This window comes from Rattus rattus, chromosome 1 (genome assembly GCF_011064425.1).
Source record: "Rattus rattus isolate New Zealand chromosome 1, Rrattus_CSIRO_v1, whole genome shotgun sequence".
Lineage (NCBI taxonomy): Eukaryota > Metazoa > Chordata > Mammalia > Rodentia > Muridae > Rattus > Rattus rattus.
Window position 1 is genome coordinate 167,466,709 of NC_046154.1, and position 15,232 is coordinate 167,481,940.

Consider the following 15,232-nt stretch of genomic DNA (forward strand, 5'->3'; position numbering starts at 1 on the left):
CCTAACTTCCCATTCTGTACCCAGCAACCTGGGCTCAGAGATGACGTCTCTAACCTTAAATTTCTGCTGTCCCCACAGAATGATCAGTCAGTCAGGAAATACTTAACCAGGCTCCCCGGGGCAAAGTAATCAAGAAGGAGACTTGGTTCCTGCTGACAAGGAGCTTGTGCGGTGAGGCATTGAAGGCACTTTATCACAGTCGTAACCGATGCTGCAAACGTGTAGAGGGTGTGTGGGAGAGAGGCAGAGAGGACTGACGTGTACGGTGGCCTGCCAGGACCGTTACCCTGATACTGTGTAAACTCAACAGGAGACCAGATCACACAGAGGACAGAGGAGGGCAGGGCCGACCCGGGCACTCACTTTTAATTTGTGGCGATATTTCCCCAGGGGATGTTAAACAGCATCTGGAGACATTTTAGATTGTCCTAGCTGGGCATGGAGCGAAATATTGAGGCTGGCTTTCACGTGTAGAAGCCAGGGATTCTGTTGACATATGGGACAATCCCCCACAGTAAAGAACGATCCAGGCCCGACGGCTGGTCTGATATTGAGAAACTACCATTTCCCAACCAAAGAAGCAGAGGAAAGGCCTTGACGTTGGGAGAACCATCAAAAAGGGCAGATGAACGAGTCAGCGAGGAAAGGCGCCTGCCTGCCACCAAGTCTGGTGACCCGAGTGTGAGTCCCAGGACCCATGGGAGAAGGAGAGATCAGACTCCTAGATTCCCACAAGTTGTTCTCTGCCCTCTATATGTATTGCTGGAGAACTCACTCACACACCTCTGCCGTACACAAAACAGGCAAGTGAGAAGATAGATGAGGAGGGTGTGTGTGTGCGTGTGAGTGTGTGTGTGAGTGTGTGTGTGAGTGTGTGTGTGTGTAGACCCTTGTGACTGGAAAGAAGGCTGCTATAAGGGTGACTGGTATAGTTGTAGTCACCTTTCCCCCTGCGCCGGGGATTTTGGGAGTACCATTAGGGTGGCTAGGTACTGGCATCTAATACCTGAGACCCAGGAGTACCGCTAAGTGATAATAACCCAATCCTCGTAACAGAAAACAAAACAAACAAAGCAAAACAAAAAACCTGTGAGGGCCCCTCACCAGTGGTACAAGATTTGAGAGGTCCTGAGAGAGATTGTGAGAGACTGTGGGCCTGGTCATCTGCAGGAGTCATGGTGAAGGAGACCGGTGACAGGGCGTGGAGAAGCGGGTAGGACAGGAACACTCAGGAGGCCCAGTCATCTGCATCCTTGCCAGCTACCCCATTAACACCTCCATCAACAACACTAAGCAAATTGGGCAGCTGGCACTCCCAGTCCCTAACGGTAGGTGTTCCGTGAGCATCTGGTGAAGGAATACTGTGGCATCGAAACTTACTTTTGCTCACTGACTGCTGGCTGTTCTTATGTCAGCTTGACATAAGCTAGAGTCATCTGAGAGGAGAGAGCCTTATTCAATAAATAAATAAATAAATAAATGTCTCCATAAGCTAGTAGGACATTTTATTAATTAGTGATCAATGTGGGAGGGCACCGCCCATTGTGGGTGGTGCCATCCCTGGGCTGGTGGTCCTGGGTTCTATCAGAAAGCAGAGTGAGCAAGCCAGGGGAAGCAATCCAGTAAGCAGCATCCTCCATGGCCTCTGCATCAGCTCCTACCTTCAGGTTCTTGCCTTATTTGAGTTCCCGTCCTGACTTCTTTGATGATAAAAAGAGACATGGAAGTGTAAGTGGAGTAAACCCCTTTCTCCTCAAGTTGCTTTTGGTCATGGTGTTTTGTTACAAGCAGTAGTAACCCTAACTAAGACACTGATGGTGACTAGGCCTAGTGACGACAGGTGGACTAAATGAGGTGTCAGATGTCTACAAGGCACCCTGCAAAACGCTCAATGGAGAGCATCCAATAAACACTAATTAAGTGCCATATGTCCTCTCTGGGGAGCTCTTCTAGCTGTGAAGCTCATGCCGGCAGAAGTGGGAGACCCACTCTGTCAGCTGATGCCTGTCAAGCGTCCCCTTAGAGACAGCAGAGAAGCTCACAAGGACTCCCTGGGTGTGCTGTATCATGTTACTGGGATAGCAGAGGGGCAAGCACTTTATTAATAATGGCTTGCACTTTTATAATCACTGTGTAGATGTCCTCTCTAGTTCCTTCTAGAAAGCAGCAAGCCCGTGTCGTCGTGGACGATGTGTAGTCACAGCGTGCCACTTTAAATCGTTCCAGTCTCAGGACAGTTCGTTCCAGTCTCGTGATGCAGACGGCAGTATCTTCAGCAGGCGATTAGTCAGCCTGTGGTTGATTCATCCACACAGCACATTAAGCAAGAAGAAAGGATCTCAGAGACATCCTGCAGACCAAGTGTCACTCAAACAGAGGGCACGGCTTTCTGCGATGAGACAGGAAGCTGTTATGGCCTGCTTTTAAGTTGATGTCTAAGTTTGTTTCTTTCTATGGGTTCTGGTTAATCCTCTCTCCTTGACGTGCCTGTTTACCCTTTATTAATAGATGTACCTGTTTTATGGGTATGCGTTCTTGCCTTCAAGTATGTAAGCCATCCTGTGCATATCTAATGCCCTTGGAGGTCAGAAGAAGACATCAAATTCCCTGGAACTGGAGTTACAGATGGTTGTGAGCCCACATGCGGGTGCTGGGAATTGAACCCAGGTCCGCTGGTAGCACAGCCAAGTGCTCTAAGCCACAGATCCATCTCCCCTGCCCCTTACCATGGCTGCCTTTCTTTCCTTTATGTCCATTTCTCCTTTATTTCTATTTGATAAAGATTCTTCAAAATTTCAGAAGTTGTCCGCAGGACAGATTTACCGAGGTGTTTATTGAGGTCGGGTTCTCGGCTAGGTCTCCTTCTGTATTTGAGGAACTCACAGTCCAACGGGGAGATGGCCAGGAGGCAACAGTGGTAAAGAGAGGTCGAATCGGTTCAAAAGATGCTGACCATGGTGACCGTAGTCAGAATGAAGAAAACAGGACATAGAGAAGAAAACCAGAAATGACGCAAGACTCAGAGGACCGTGGGAATCTCACATTGGCCACGGGGAGGGAATGACTTCTGGTTAAGGAGGAGGTCCATGGCACCATCATCTGTCTACTTGTAGGCCGGCATAATTTCAGTGAGGAGTAACACTGCCGTTAACTAACCACCCAGGGTCTGAACCTAGTGTGTACTCGTTGAGTCCCTAACTTACTTCCCAGCATAGAACACAGAACACCCTGAGAATGTCAAAATACCCGGCACGATGGGACCCTGGCAGCACCCTGTTCACGGTGATCAGCACCACGGTGAGCAGCAGCCACCCACTTCAGACAGACAACCTCATGCCACTATTTCCACTTACAACATCCTCTCATGCGGGTTTAAATCACTCTGTGCCTGGCTTGTATTGTGTGGCTATCAAACCTTTAGAAACTACAGTTGAAGCCGGGCGGGAATTCATGCCTTTAATCCCAGCACTCAGAAGGCAGGTGGATCTCTGATTTCAAGGCCAACCTTGTCTACCGGGCACTTCCAGAACAGCCAAGGCTACTGTCTTAGTCAGGGTTTCTATTCCTGCACAAACATTGTGACCAAGAAGCAAGTTGGGGAGGAAAGGGTTTATTCAGCTTACACTTCCACATTGCTGTTCATCACCAAAGGAAGTCAGGACTGAACTCAACAGGGCAGGAACTTGGATACAGGACCTGATGCAGAGGCCATGGAGGGGTGCTGCTTACTGGCTTGCTTCCCCTGGCTTGCTCAGCTTGCTCTCCTATAGAACCCAAGACCACCAGCCCAGGGACAGCACCACCCACAATGGGCTGGGTCCTCCCACCTTGATCACTACTTGAGAAAATGCCTTACAGCTGGGTCTCATAGAGGCATTTCCTAAAGGGAGGCTCCTTTCTCTGTGATAACTCTGTGATAGCTTGTGTCAAGTTGACGCACAAAACCAGCCAGTACAGCTACCTAAAGAAACCCTGTCTTGAGCTCCACTCTCCTCATACAGGGCACTGGTCTGAATATGGCATAATATCATTAGGACTCAGTTTATCACTACGTTTTCTCTCTTTCTCTCTCTCTTTCTTTCTCTCTCTCTTTCTTTCTTCCTTTTTTTTTTTTTTTTGCTTTTTTTGTTTGTTTGTTTTTTTGTTTGTTTTTTAGACCAGTAGCATTTGGTAAGTCCCAGGTACCGTAAGTCCTGGGCTATCTGTCTGTCTAGTCTCTGGTTGTAGGTCACCCAAGTGGTGTTGGGTATGGGTTCCATCTCAGACTGGGCTTCAGTCAAGTCAGTTATTGGTTGGTGACTCACAAGCTTTGTGCCGCCATCGCCCTAGCATCTCATGCAGGCAGGACACTGTTGCAGATCCAAGGGTTGTGGCTGGCTTGGTCTTTGTTTCTCATTTGGTAGCATGCACTGTACCCTCCTATACCAAAGACACTAGAACAGTGGTTTTTAACCTTCCTAACGCTGCAATGGTTCCTAATACGGTTCCTTATGTTGTGGCGGCCCCGACTATAAAATTATTTTATTGCTACTTCATAACTAATTTTGCTACTGTTATGAATCATAATATAAATATCTGATAGGCAGGATATCTGATATGTGAACCCCAAAGAGGTCACAGCCTACAGGTTGAGAACGGTCGGTCGCACTAGAACCTAGGGGTAAAGGTTCCATGTAGGCACAAGCTTAATTTCTCCACGCTCAGGGAGTTGTGTAGGTGCTGTCCGCAGCAGTGAGGCCTTGCTGTCAGTGTGTGGGGAGTAGCCTACAGTCTTGGCCACAGCTGGGGTTGTTTAAGGATTCCCATGGGACCCCCCTTGGCCAACAACTCAGTTAGATGTAACCCAGTCTTCCTACTGGAAGCTACGTTTGGTGACAAGAGATGGCCAACTGGGACCCTGTCCCCCTCAGTATTTGGCAATTTCACTGAGATTGCTTTCATGTATGTATATATTTTAGGAAGCTTCTACTGTATTAAGGTTCCATACTACCCAGCAGATGACCCTTAATTTTAGCTGTCTCTCCCTGTATTTCCTCCCTCAACCCCCCTTTTCCTTCTGCTCCTCATTGAGCCTCCCATTCCAACCTACCCATCCATCCATAACTATCTATTCTACATAGGAGTCTCCTCCACTCCCTTAATCTATACCTACCTCTGTGGTTCTATAGACTGTCTAGTCTAGCTTGGCTATCATTGACTTAACAATACACATGTATAAGGTATTACATACCAGGTTTGTCTTTCTGGGTCTGAGTTACCTCACTCAAAATGATTTTCTTCTAGTTCTGTTTTTTCATGATGTCATTGTTTCTTTAAACAGCTCAGTAGTGCTCCATTGTATAACTGAACCACGTCTTCTTTGTCCATTCTTCCGTTGAGGGACATCTAGGTTGTTTCCAGTTTGTGGCAATGGATATAGTTGAACAGGTGTCTGATAGGACGAAGCATTCTTTGGTTATATGCCCGGGAGTGGGAGGGCTGGGTCTTGAGGTAGGTCGATGGCCATCTTTCTGAGGAACTGATTCCCAGAGTGGCTGTACAAGTCTGTACTCCCCCAGCAATGGATGAGTGTTCCTTCCTCTTACTCCACATTCTCCACAGCCTGGGCTGTCACTTGTATTATTGACCTGGGCCATTCTGACAGGCGTTAAGATAAAATCTGAAAGCAATTTTGACTTGCATTTCTCTGATGGCTAAGGATGTGGAACAATTTGTTTCTCAGCCATGTGATTTTCCTCTTTTGAGACATCTCTGTTTAGATCTGTACCCTGTTTTTAATTGGGTTGTTTGTTTTTTGTTTTATGTCTAGTTTCTTGAGTTTTTTTAAAAATATATTTTGGATTAGCCCTCTTATCAGACGTGTCATTGGTTTTTTTGTTTTGTTTTAAATGTTTTCCTATTCTGTAGGCTGCTGCTTTGTCCAAATAATGGAGTCCTTTGCCATGCAGAATCTGTTTCATAGGGTTGTTACAGGATATTTGAGCCTGTTTATCATTAGGGTATGGCTTAGCCCTTAGCATACACCTTTAATCTTTCTGGCTAGAATACAGACACACCCTTAGCACCCACCTTTAATCCCAAACAATGAAGGTAAAGTTAGTTTGTAGAAGGAAGCACCCATGTGTGAAAGTGAAGTCTAATTGAGAGGCAGACCAAGTGACAAAGTCAGAAAGAAATTTGACAGAATAGGATATGCCTAACTCAGGAGAAGAGAGAGGAAAGGGAAGCTTCTTAAGGGAGAGACAGACAATACAGGAGAGGAGAGTACAGCCTAGTAAAACAGTAGAGCTCCTGGTGACAGGGAGAGTGGAGTAGCACAGAGAGGGAGAAGGAGGCAGTTTTACCGCGAGAGTTTCACAGAGAGATTGAAGAGAGATCAAGCTAGACACAGGTAAAGACAGAATGAGAAGGAGCCAGACAATTAGCTTGCTAGAGTTAGTTTGAGGCCAAGCAGAGCAGCTCAGGAGAGGTCATGAGAGAGAAGCCAGATTGAATAAATCAGCCAGGAGAGGAGTTTGAGCAGAATAACTGAGTTGAACCAGCCATCCAGAGTTCAGAAAGAAGAAAGGGTGAACTTTTTCAGCACAAGTCTCAGAGGCTGAAGACATTTTACACCTAGATTAGATTGTGCAAGCACTAGAAGCTTCCAGGACTAGGCCTAGGTTAGCAGACGGAGGCAGTAAGCCTCCAGACAGCAGTTACTGCAGGAGAGTAAAGGTTACTTTTACATGGGGTCCCATTTATTAATTGTTGATCTTAATGCCTGTGCTAACAGTGCTCTGTTTAAGAAAGTCTTATCCTGTGCCAATGTATTCGTGGCTGTTTCTACCTTCTGTCAGGTTTAGTGTATCTGGTTTTATGGTTAAAGTCTGATCCATATGGAGTTGAGTTTGTGCAGGGTGGTAAGTCTATTTGTATTTTTGTACATGAAGACATCAAGCTTAATCAGCACCATTTGTTGACGATGTCTTTTTCCAGTGTGTGTTCTTGGCATTTTTTTTTTTTTTTTCTAAATCAGAAATCAGGTGTTGGTAGATGTGTGGATTTATTTCTGGATTTTTAGAAGTCTGTGTTTTTAAATTTACTTATTTTATGTATATAAGTACACTGTAGCTATCTTCAGACACATCAGAAGAGGACGTCAGATCCCATTACAGATGGTTGTGAGCCACCATGTGGTTGCTGGGAATTGAACTCAGGACACCTGGAAGAGCAGTCAGTGCTCTTACCTGCTGAGCCATCTCTCCAGTCCATATTTCTGGATCTTTAATTGCATTGATCATCGTGTCTGTATTTGTGTCCGCACCATGCTGGTTTACTACTGTAGCTTTGTAGGACAATACTTTGTAAAGGTCTGGGAGACAGCCAGTGTCTTCAAGCCCTGGATTGTTAGCCTGGGCAGGTGCTGCGTCACCAAGTGCTATACATCTCTATGCCATGGGATATTTTTAAAGTCACTTGGTCGATTTTATTTTCTCATAATGTCAAACTAAATTTTATTATCTGAAACTAAGACATATACCATAATTTAGGCATGCTGGGTTTCTGGTTGTAGGAAAAGCCCGAGCTATGATATGTAGTGTTCACGTGTTCCTCCAGCTGCACAGGGAAATCTGCCACATTCATCATACTTTAAAAAAATAACAATCCGCATCGATGTGCTTTTGCACAGAGTGCTGTGTTCCCGTGCTCGAGCCTGCTGTTTTGCCTCTCTAAGTTCTAGTTCTTACCTTCACCACAACCCTGTGCAAATGGATCCAAAGTAGAAAGTTCTGGAGGGAAACTTGGGAGTGGTGAGCAGTTCCAAGATTCCACCCTCATCCATCCAATAGCCTTGTTTGAAAGTGTCCGTTGATGTTTGTGCTAGGCATTGCGCAAGGATCTAGAATTAAAAGTGTCAGATCGAGTTCTTACCTTGTAAGCACGGAGACAGTTATCCTGTCTTTGACTGACATGTAGAAATTGTGCATAAATGCATAGGGTGCTGTGAGATATTTTGACAAATGTATACATTGTAGAAAAGCTTTGGCAAATATGACTGATGAGTACCAGGTTCAAATACATGTCTTCTGACTATAAATCTTTGGATGTTTGTATTATGAGGTATGAATATGGGATTCTCTGTACATGTCATGCACATGTCTGCTCCTAAGCTGTATCCCAGCCCCAACTCTTCTCTCTTTTCCCATTAAAAAACCTATTCATTATCTTTATTTTATATACACTTTATTTATATAAACATGCTTCCATATAAACACTCTTACAAGACTGCTTTGCCTGCATGGGTGTCTGTGTATCTATCATGTGTATGCATGATGCCAAGGAAGCAAGAAGACAGTGTCGAATTCCCTGAAACTGGAGTTATAGGCACACAGGAAGGAACTGGGTTCTTTTCGGGAATAACAAGTGCTCTTAACCATTGAGCCATCTTTCTAGACCTTCCTCCTCCTCTATAGTTGCTGGCTGAGGCCTGAGGCATTCAATCCCTAGAACTGGAGTTACACAGGAGGGTGTAACCCGACCAATGATGTGGGCACCAAAATCCATTCCTCTGCAAGAGTGCTCTCTTAACTGCTGGAGTATCTCTTCAGCACTCTCAGCTGGCCTGTCATTCATACAGAGGAGGGGCAAGGCTGGCCTGTCATTCATGGCCTGTCATTCATACAGAGGAGGGGCAAGGCTGGCCTGTCATTCATACAGAGGAGGGGCAAGGCTGGCCTGTCATTCATACAGAGGAGGGGCAAGGCTGGCCTATCATTTATACAGAGGAGGGGTATGGCTAGGGTGGGACTGCCTGGAGGAAAACTCTGAGGCAGGGAGACAGCTCTGTCAGTAAAGGGCCCTCTGCAAACACGAGAACCTGGATTCTTTTCATTAGCGTTCACAGGAAAAATTCGTGCAGATACATGGTTCTCCAGTCAGTCCTGGATAGAGAGGTGGGGACAGGTGGATTCCAGAGCTGGGCGGCCATCCAGCCTAGCAGAATCAGTGACCTCCATGCTTAATGAGAGACTCTGCCTCAAAAAATAAGTAGAGAAAAAAAACACCCACGCCATGGAGGACACACACACACACATCACACACACGCACACATTCGCACACACACGCACACACAACACACACACACGCACACACACACACACACACACACACACACACACACACACACACACACACACGGAGGGGGGAGGGAAGGTGGGGCGGAGAGAGACACAGAGAAACATTTTTACCTAACGAGCTTCCTTCTAATGGTATTTATTTTTAAAACTAATACCCCTGTATGTTATATCACAAATAATTTTCATAAATACATTATAGCTCATCTAGTCGCAGATTTTACCAACAAACCACCCTGATCAGTGGGGTCTGTTTGTTTACCCACAAACCGTATTCTGAGGAAAATGGTTTAGAGCAGTGGGTCTCAACCTTCCTAATCCTGTGACCCTTTAATGTTGTTGTGACTCCCCCACCCCACACACACACCATAAAATCATTTCATTGCTACTCTATGACTGTAATTTTGCTCCAGTCATGACTCATAGTGTAGAGATCTGCTATGCAGAGATCTGCTATGTGAGCCCACAGGTTGGGAACCACTGGTTTAGGGGATGGCATCTGGAGAAAAAGCTTCAAGTGCTGACCTAGCGTTTCATGTGTCAAAAGTGGAATTACTCTCCACGTACATTTTAAATTTGCACTGGTGCCCTGTAATGCTTTAAGTAGTTTGCTATTACAATGATGAAGGTTCCAGAAGCTGTGCTGTGTCTAATAAAAGGTCTAGTGTGCCTGGCTAACAGGAGAAATAGTAAATAAGGACATCAAAGCCCAGGCTGGAGAGGCGGCTCGACACTTACGAGCACTGGTTATTCTTCTCCCACGGGTCCTAAGTTCGAATCCCGGCACCTATGTGGCAGCTCACAACTGTCTGTAGCTCAGGTCCGAGGGAGCTGATGCCCTTTTCTGACCTCCATAGGCACTACATACATGTGGTGTACAGACACACATGCAGGCAGAAATAAAGAAAAGAAAATGTTCAGATGAAAACAGCAAAGCAAACAGCCAGGCATGGGGCGGGGTTGCAGACAGCACGTGGCTGACTTCACAGGCAACCGTCAAGGTAAAAGTTGTTGGAGCAAAACACTCCACCGAACATTTGGGTTGAACCGAGAAAGAAGGAATTGTTTTTCTAATATGTCAAAGCACCCTGGACTTGGCGAGGTTGGTGTTTCCGTCGGGAGTGGGCACATGGAAGAAACAGCATATCAGCTGAGTGTGACCCTTGGTGATGTCATACACCCTCCCTTCCATCTACTGCATCTTCTGAACAACCCACCAGCAAGGGAAATTTTCCTCACTTAATTTCGTGGTTTGTTTTCCCAAAGAATTGCTATGTTTGTACTCAATAAACTGACATCCATGGACCTTTGCTATTGTAAGTTGGCACACGTGTATTTCACAGTGCCGATGACATTTTACAGCTGCGGGTTTGGTTCCGTGTGACATCAGAGATAGAACACGGTCCTTCTCCAGGAATTTGAAGTCCAATTGGAAGACAGTTGTACTCATGTCTAACTTCACGCACTGTGACGATAGCAGGATCATCCTGGATAGCTGGGAATCCTTCAGCCTCGTATCTGTGAGCAGCCCTCCTACCTTGGCAGAGGAGGATCGGGAAGCTAGAAGGCCTGTGGCAGGGAATCCACCCGAGGGGGAGGGGCGAGCTTCTAGAAAGAAGAGCTGGTCAGCTCTCAAGAATTAAGGCAGAGAGCTAGTGAATGTGCTGGACTGTCAGTGTAGCATAGAGCCTTACTGGGTCACTGGGACGGATGAGGGCAGGAGTGGTAGAGTGGGCTGAAGGTTTCAGAAGAGTACAGATGTCTCCGAAAGCTATAGAGGATTTCAGGTTGAGTACCGGGAAGGTTTTCCAAAGTCCTTAGAACATGCTTGTGCACTAGTAGGCAAAATCCACTGAGAGGAAAGGAGGAAAACCCATGAGATGCATGAGGCCATGTTGACAAGGCCTAGAGCAAATTACACAGAGGTAGAAGTGCTCAGGAATGGAGGAGAAGATGAGACCTGTGCACAGATATTTGTGAATATCCATGGGGAGCTTCTGTAGCAAGGTCTTCAGTGGAAACCTCATAATAAAGTCATGTTGGTCTCTTCTGCTGTTGGTGTTCTTATGAGCTCCGAGGAGAACCCTTCCCAGACTTTAGGGGGTACATAGGCTGCGTAATGCTCGAAGTTAGTCTTAACTACCAGGAGACCCCCAAGTGAGACACAAGAACGGAGTTTGATGCAAACACAAGAGGTTTATTTTTCCGGCATGTTGGGGTCGACCTTCAATCAGCCCCTCATGTTGAGTGACTGGAAGGCGACCCCAAATGGCTGTAACAAGCAGTTTTTATACTTTTTAGGGGTACAGGTTACATCAGCAAGGTTACAATGTAAACTTATTGGCTAAGCATATTGACCTTTGAATCTATTGGCTAGCAAGCATATGACATGCATTTGAACTCTGTGACTAGAGGGTCAGGTGACTATCAGTACATTCTTTGGATTTTCAAGAATGTCCCTGCTCCTCCTGAGAACTGTGGGTGGAGAATGGAACTTGGCCTAGCCTTGACCTGAGGCGGGAAGCTGGTACTTGGCCTAATCTTGATCTGAGGCGGTGGGCGTAAAGCTGGGAAAGCCCCTAGGGTCCCCATAACCTACCTACTTTCTACCAGGCCAAGCTTTTTAATAGCTCTTACACTTTAGTAAGAACTAGGGTCCTTCAGCTGTCTTCCAGAGAGCTTCTGCTAACCCATGTGCAGCAGGGCTGCCCATAGTCAGGGCCCAGCTTCCTGGCCCCTCTCTCCTAGTATCTACCTAGTCTCTGCTTGAAAAAGCCAACCACATGGGGCTGGAGAGATGGCTCATCAGTTAAGAACACTGGCTGCTCCTCCAGAGGACCTGGGTTCAATCCCCAGCACCTGTATGACAGCTCACACCTGTCTGTAACTTCGGTTCCCAGACTTCCAACACCCTCACACAGACGTACATGTAGGCAAAACATCAATGCACATTTTTTTAAATAAAAAGGAAGAAGAAAAATCCAACCACAAGGATTGCCCCTCAAGCAACCTGCTCTAAACATTCTTCCAGCTCGCCAGTGTTGTCTTTCTCATCCTTCTAGACCCCATTCAAACATCACTTCCCTCTAAACAGTTTGTATTCCCAGACCCCAGTCCAAGGCCAGTGAGAGCCTAAGTCTTCTCAGATGTGTGAGCCACAATTGTAGCTGATTTACTGAGCCAAGCAGGAAGTTGGGTGTGAAACAGGCATGGAGTGGATGGGTGCTTTGGACCACTCGGTCTGCCCCTTTAGCAGTTGTTTACGACTTGAAGTAGACGTTTGTATTGAACTGTTAGTTCTTGATGCACAGAAAGTGTTGGTATTTTTCTTTTTCTTGTAGGTGGTTCTGGAATGGAGCCGTGATCAATACCATGTTTTATTTGATTCCTACAGAGACAACATTGCTGGGAAATCCTTTCAGAATCGGTAAGAGAAGAGTCATTTTGTAGAGGACCTGTTATTTAAGTTTAAGTAATAAGTCATGTATTAAATATGGTAGGTAGTTAAAGAGATCTTTCCAGGTTGTTTATGGCAACACAAAACACACCTCTCGCCTTTGAGGCAAATATAAGTAGCCAGGAGCAAGGATTCTAATTGTGCCAAGTTATATGCTCCTATTTGGAAATGGTTCATGAAGTTTTTATAGTTATGTAGCAAGAGAGCCATAAATGTATTTTTTCAAAAACATCAGGTAAGTGGATGTCTTAGTTAGGATTTTATTACTGTGAAGAGACACCATGACCATGCCAGCTCTTAGAAAGAACCACATTTCATTGAGGCTGGCTTACAGGTTCAGAGGCTCAGTCCGTTATCCTGGCAGAAGCCCTGGCACTGTGCAGGCAGACATGGTGCTGAAGACGGAGCCCAGAGTTCTGCAACTTGATCCACAGGCAGCAGTGACATAAGCGATCTTTCATTAACATGTTTGTATGTTGTTTGCTTTTAAAAAACTATATACATTAGTGAATGGTATAAAAACAAGTGTGTAAAATTGCTCACACCCTAATTTACCACTGCATTGCTTAAAGGGAACAGAATAGGGAGATTCTGTGTATAAATGCTCCTGATGAAGCAGAGCAGTTATTAGCCTGATCTTACGTTGACCCTGGAGTACACACAATGCCTTTTAGTTCTCTAGATCAGGGCTTCTCAACCTGTGGGTCATGACCCCTTCAGGGGTTGACTAACATATCCTACATATCAGATATTTATAATATGATTCATAATAGTAGGAAAATTACAGTTATGAAATAATGAAATAACTTTATGGTTGAGAGTCACAACCACATGAGGAGCTCCATTAAAGGGTTACAGCATTGAAGCACTGTTCTAGATGATGTTCACCTTAACTGCATGGTGATTATTTAATTAAGGAAATGTCCTTGGGCAATTGAGTAACAAGTTCAACTAGCCGTCTTTTTCATGGTAACTCTTATTTCTTTATAGAGCAGACAGTAGCATGATTACTCGGACTTAGTTCTATTTATTCGTCAATGAACACAGTGATCTTCTTGTCCCAAGGAAAGCAAGCAATAGTACTTATTAGTAATGACAGCATTTGCGTCTTCAGGTTTATAGAACTTCCTTCCAATATGGAGACATTAACAGTCGTTGTGATTAGGTTTGGTCCCATCTCTGCAATCACATTTGTCAATATTATTAAAGATGATAAATAAAATGTATCGACATTTGGCAGATCTGCCAGAGACCGTTGGTTTCCAGTGGGTGATGTTACGGAATCTTGCATTAATAATTGAGTTGTTCAACGTGCAAGAAAGGCCAATAGGTTTTAATGTAAGAGCTCTGGAGTTTTCAGGTTCCACACAGCAGCTAACCCTTACGTTGCTATGGCTGACTTGAGTTTAGTGTCACAGTATAAACTGTTGTCTGGAAAGGCTATTAAAAGATGCCCCTCCCCATGTCCTTCCTTGTGAGCGGGAATTTTCTCCAAAAATCCTTCCCTTTTGGTTGGCTCACCAAACCATCCTGTGTAAACAGATTGAAACTGGGAGCTATACCATGCTAGCTAGCTTGATTCTGTTAAACGGAACAGAAAACTTCAGAAATCACAGGAATGCCTCTCTCTAAATTTTGATGGGATTTCCTAGAAAATATAGTTTCTGGGTTTCACAGATGGATCTGGTGGTAAAGTGCTTGCAAGTTCTGATCCCCAGAACCCGGGTCAAAGTAGCCAGGTGCACACTTGTAATCCCAGGGCTGGGGAGGCAGGGGTGAGCAGATGCTTCCTGGCAACCAGTCCAACCTATTCGATAAGCTCTAGGCCAGTGAGACTCCTTGTCACCTGAGGAATTGGATGACCCTGGAGAGTGTCCTCCGGCCTGTGTGTGCACATACCTACCTCCTGCACACATACAGAAGACCACGATAGTTTCATTGTTTTGGTCCCAAGGCTCAAACCCTTATGTTGGCAGAGCAGCCATTTTATTCCCCTTTGCCCCACAAGAAAATTGTAAGCCATAACCATCAACATGTTAGGAAGCTCATAGCTTTAAGCTGTCTTGTCCCATTGCAAATATGGAAGCCATGAGTAACTATAAGCAAAGCTCCTGTAGGCCCCGATGGCTCTCAGTGCCGAGGCCAGCAGACCCATGTAAGGCTGAGAAACATTCCCTAGCTACAGTGTGGTTAAACTTCACACGCTAGCAGAGTGTGAGCAAAGCGTAGTGTTGTTGTTTCCTCCCCGCCCCAGAGCTTCTGAGTCCACTGGTCTTAGAGTTTCTCTGAGAATTGAGTTTCTAACCAGTTTCCTGAGGGTCCTGAGGCTGCAGGCCTGGTGACCAGTGCTTCAGGAAAGGGTTCATCATGATGTGTCACTTCCCTGCCTCTCTGCCTTGCCCTTCCACAAGGTGATTCTCCCACCCCACCTTCACCCCTGCAAAACACTCCAAAGTGATCCTCCTGAACTCGTACATTTATGGAGCACCTACTGTGTACCTTACTGTGGGCTGCACGTCGGTGGCACACAGACCAGTAAATGTCTGCTTTGAGGAAATGCAAGACTTTTAGGAGAAGAAAGATAAGCTGTTAGGAAATACAGATTTTTGAATTCAGTAAGTTTTTTAAAAATTCATTATTTGTCTTAATTTTAAATTAT

At 45.4% G+C, this 15,232-nt stretch overlaps 1 protein-coding gene across 1 annotated transcript in view; it reads left to right on the forward strand.

Annotated features, from left to right (window-relative positions):
* Gnptab (N-acetylglucosamine-1-phosphate transferase subunits alpha and beta) overlaps nucleotides 1–15,232 on the forward strand; it is a 67,097-nt gene that overhangs the window by 9,642 nt on the left and 42,223 nt on the right. The window contains exon 2 of the mRNA XM_032910929.1: nucleotides 12,458–12,543. Coding sequence (XP_032766820.1) covers nucleotides 12,458–12,543 — 86 coding nt within the window. The remainder of the gene's footprint in view (nucleotides 1–12,457; nucleotides 12,544–15,232) is intronic.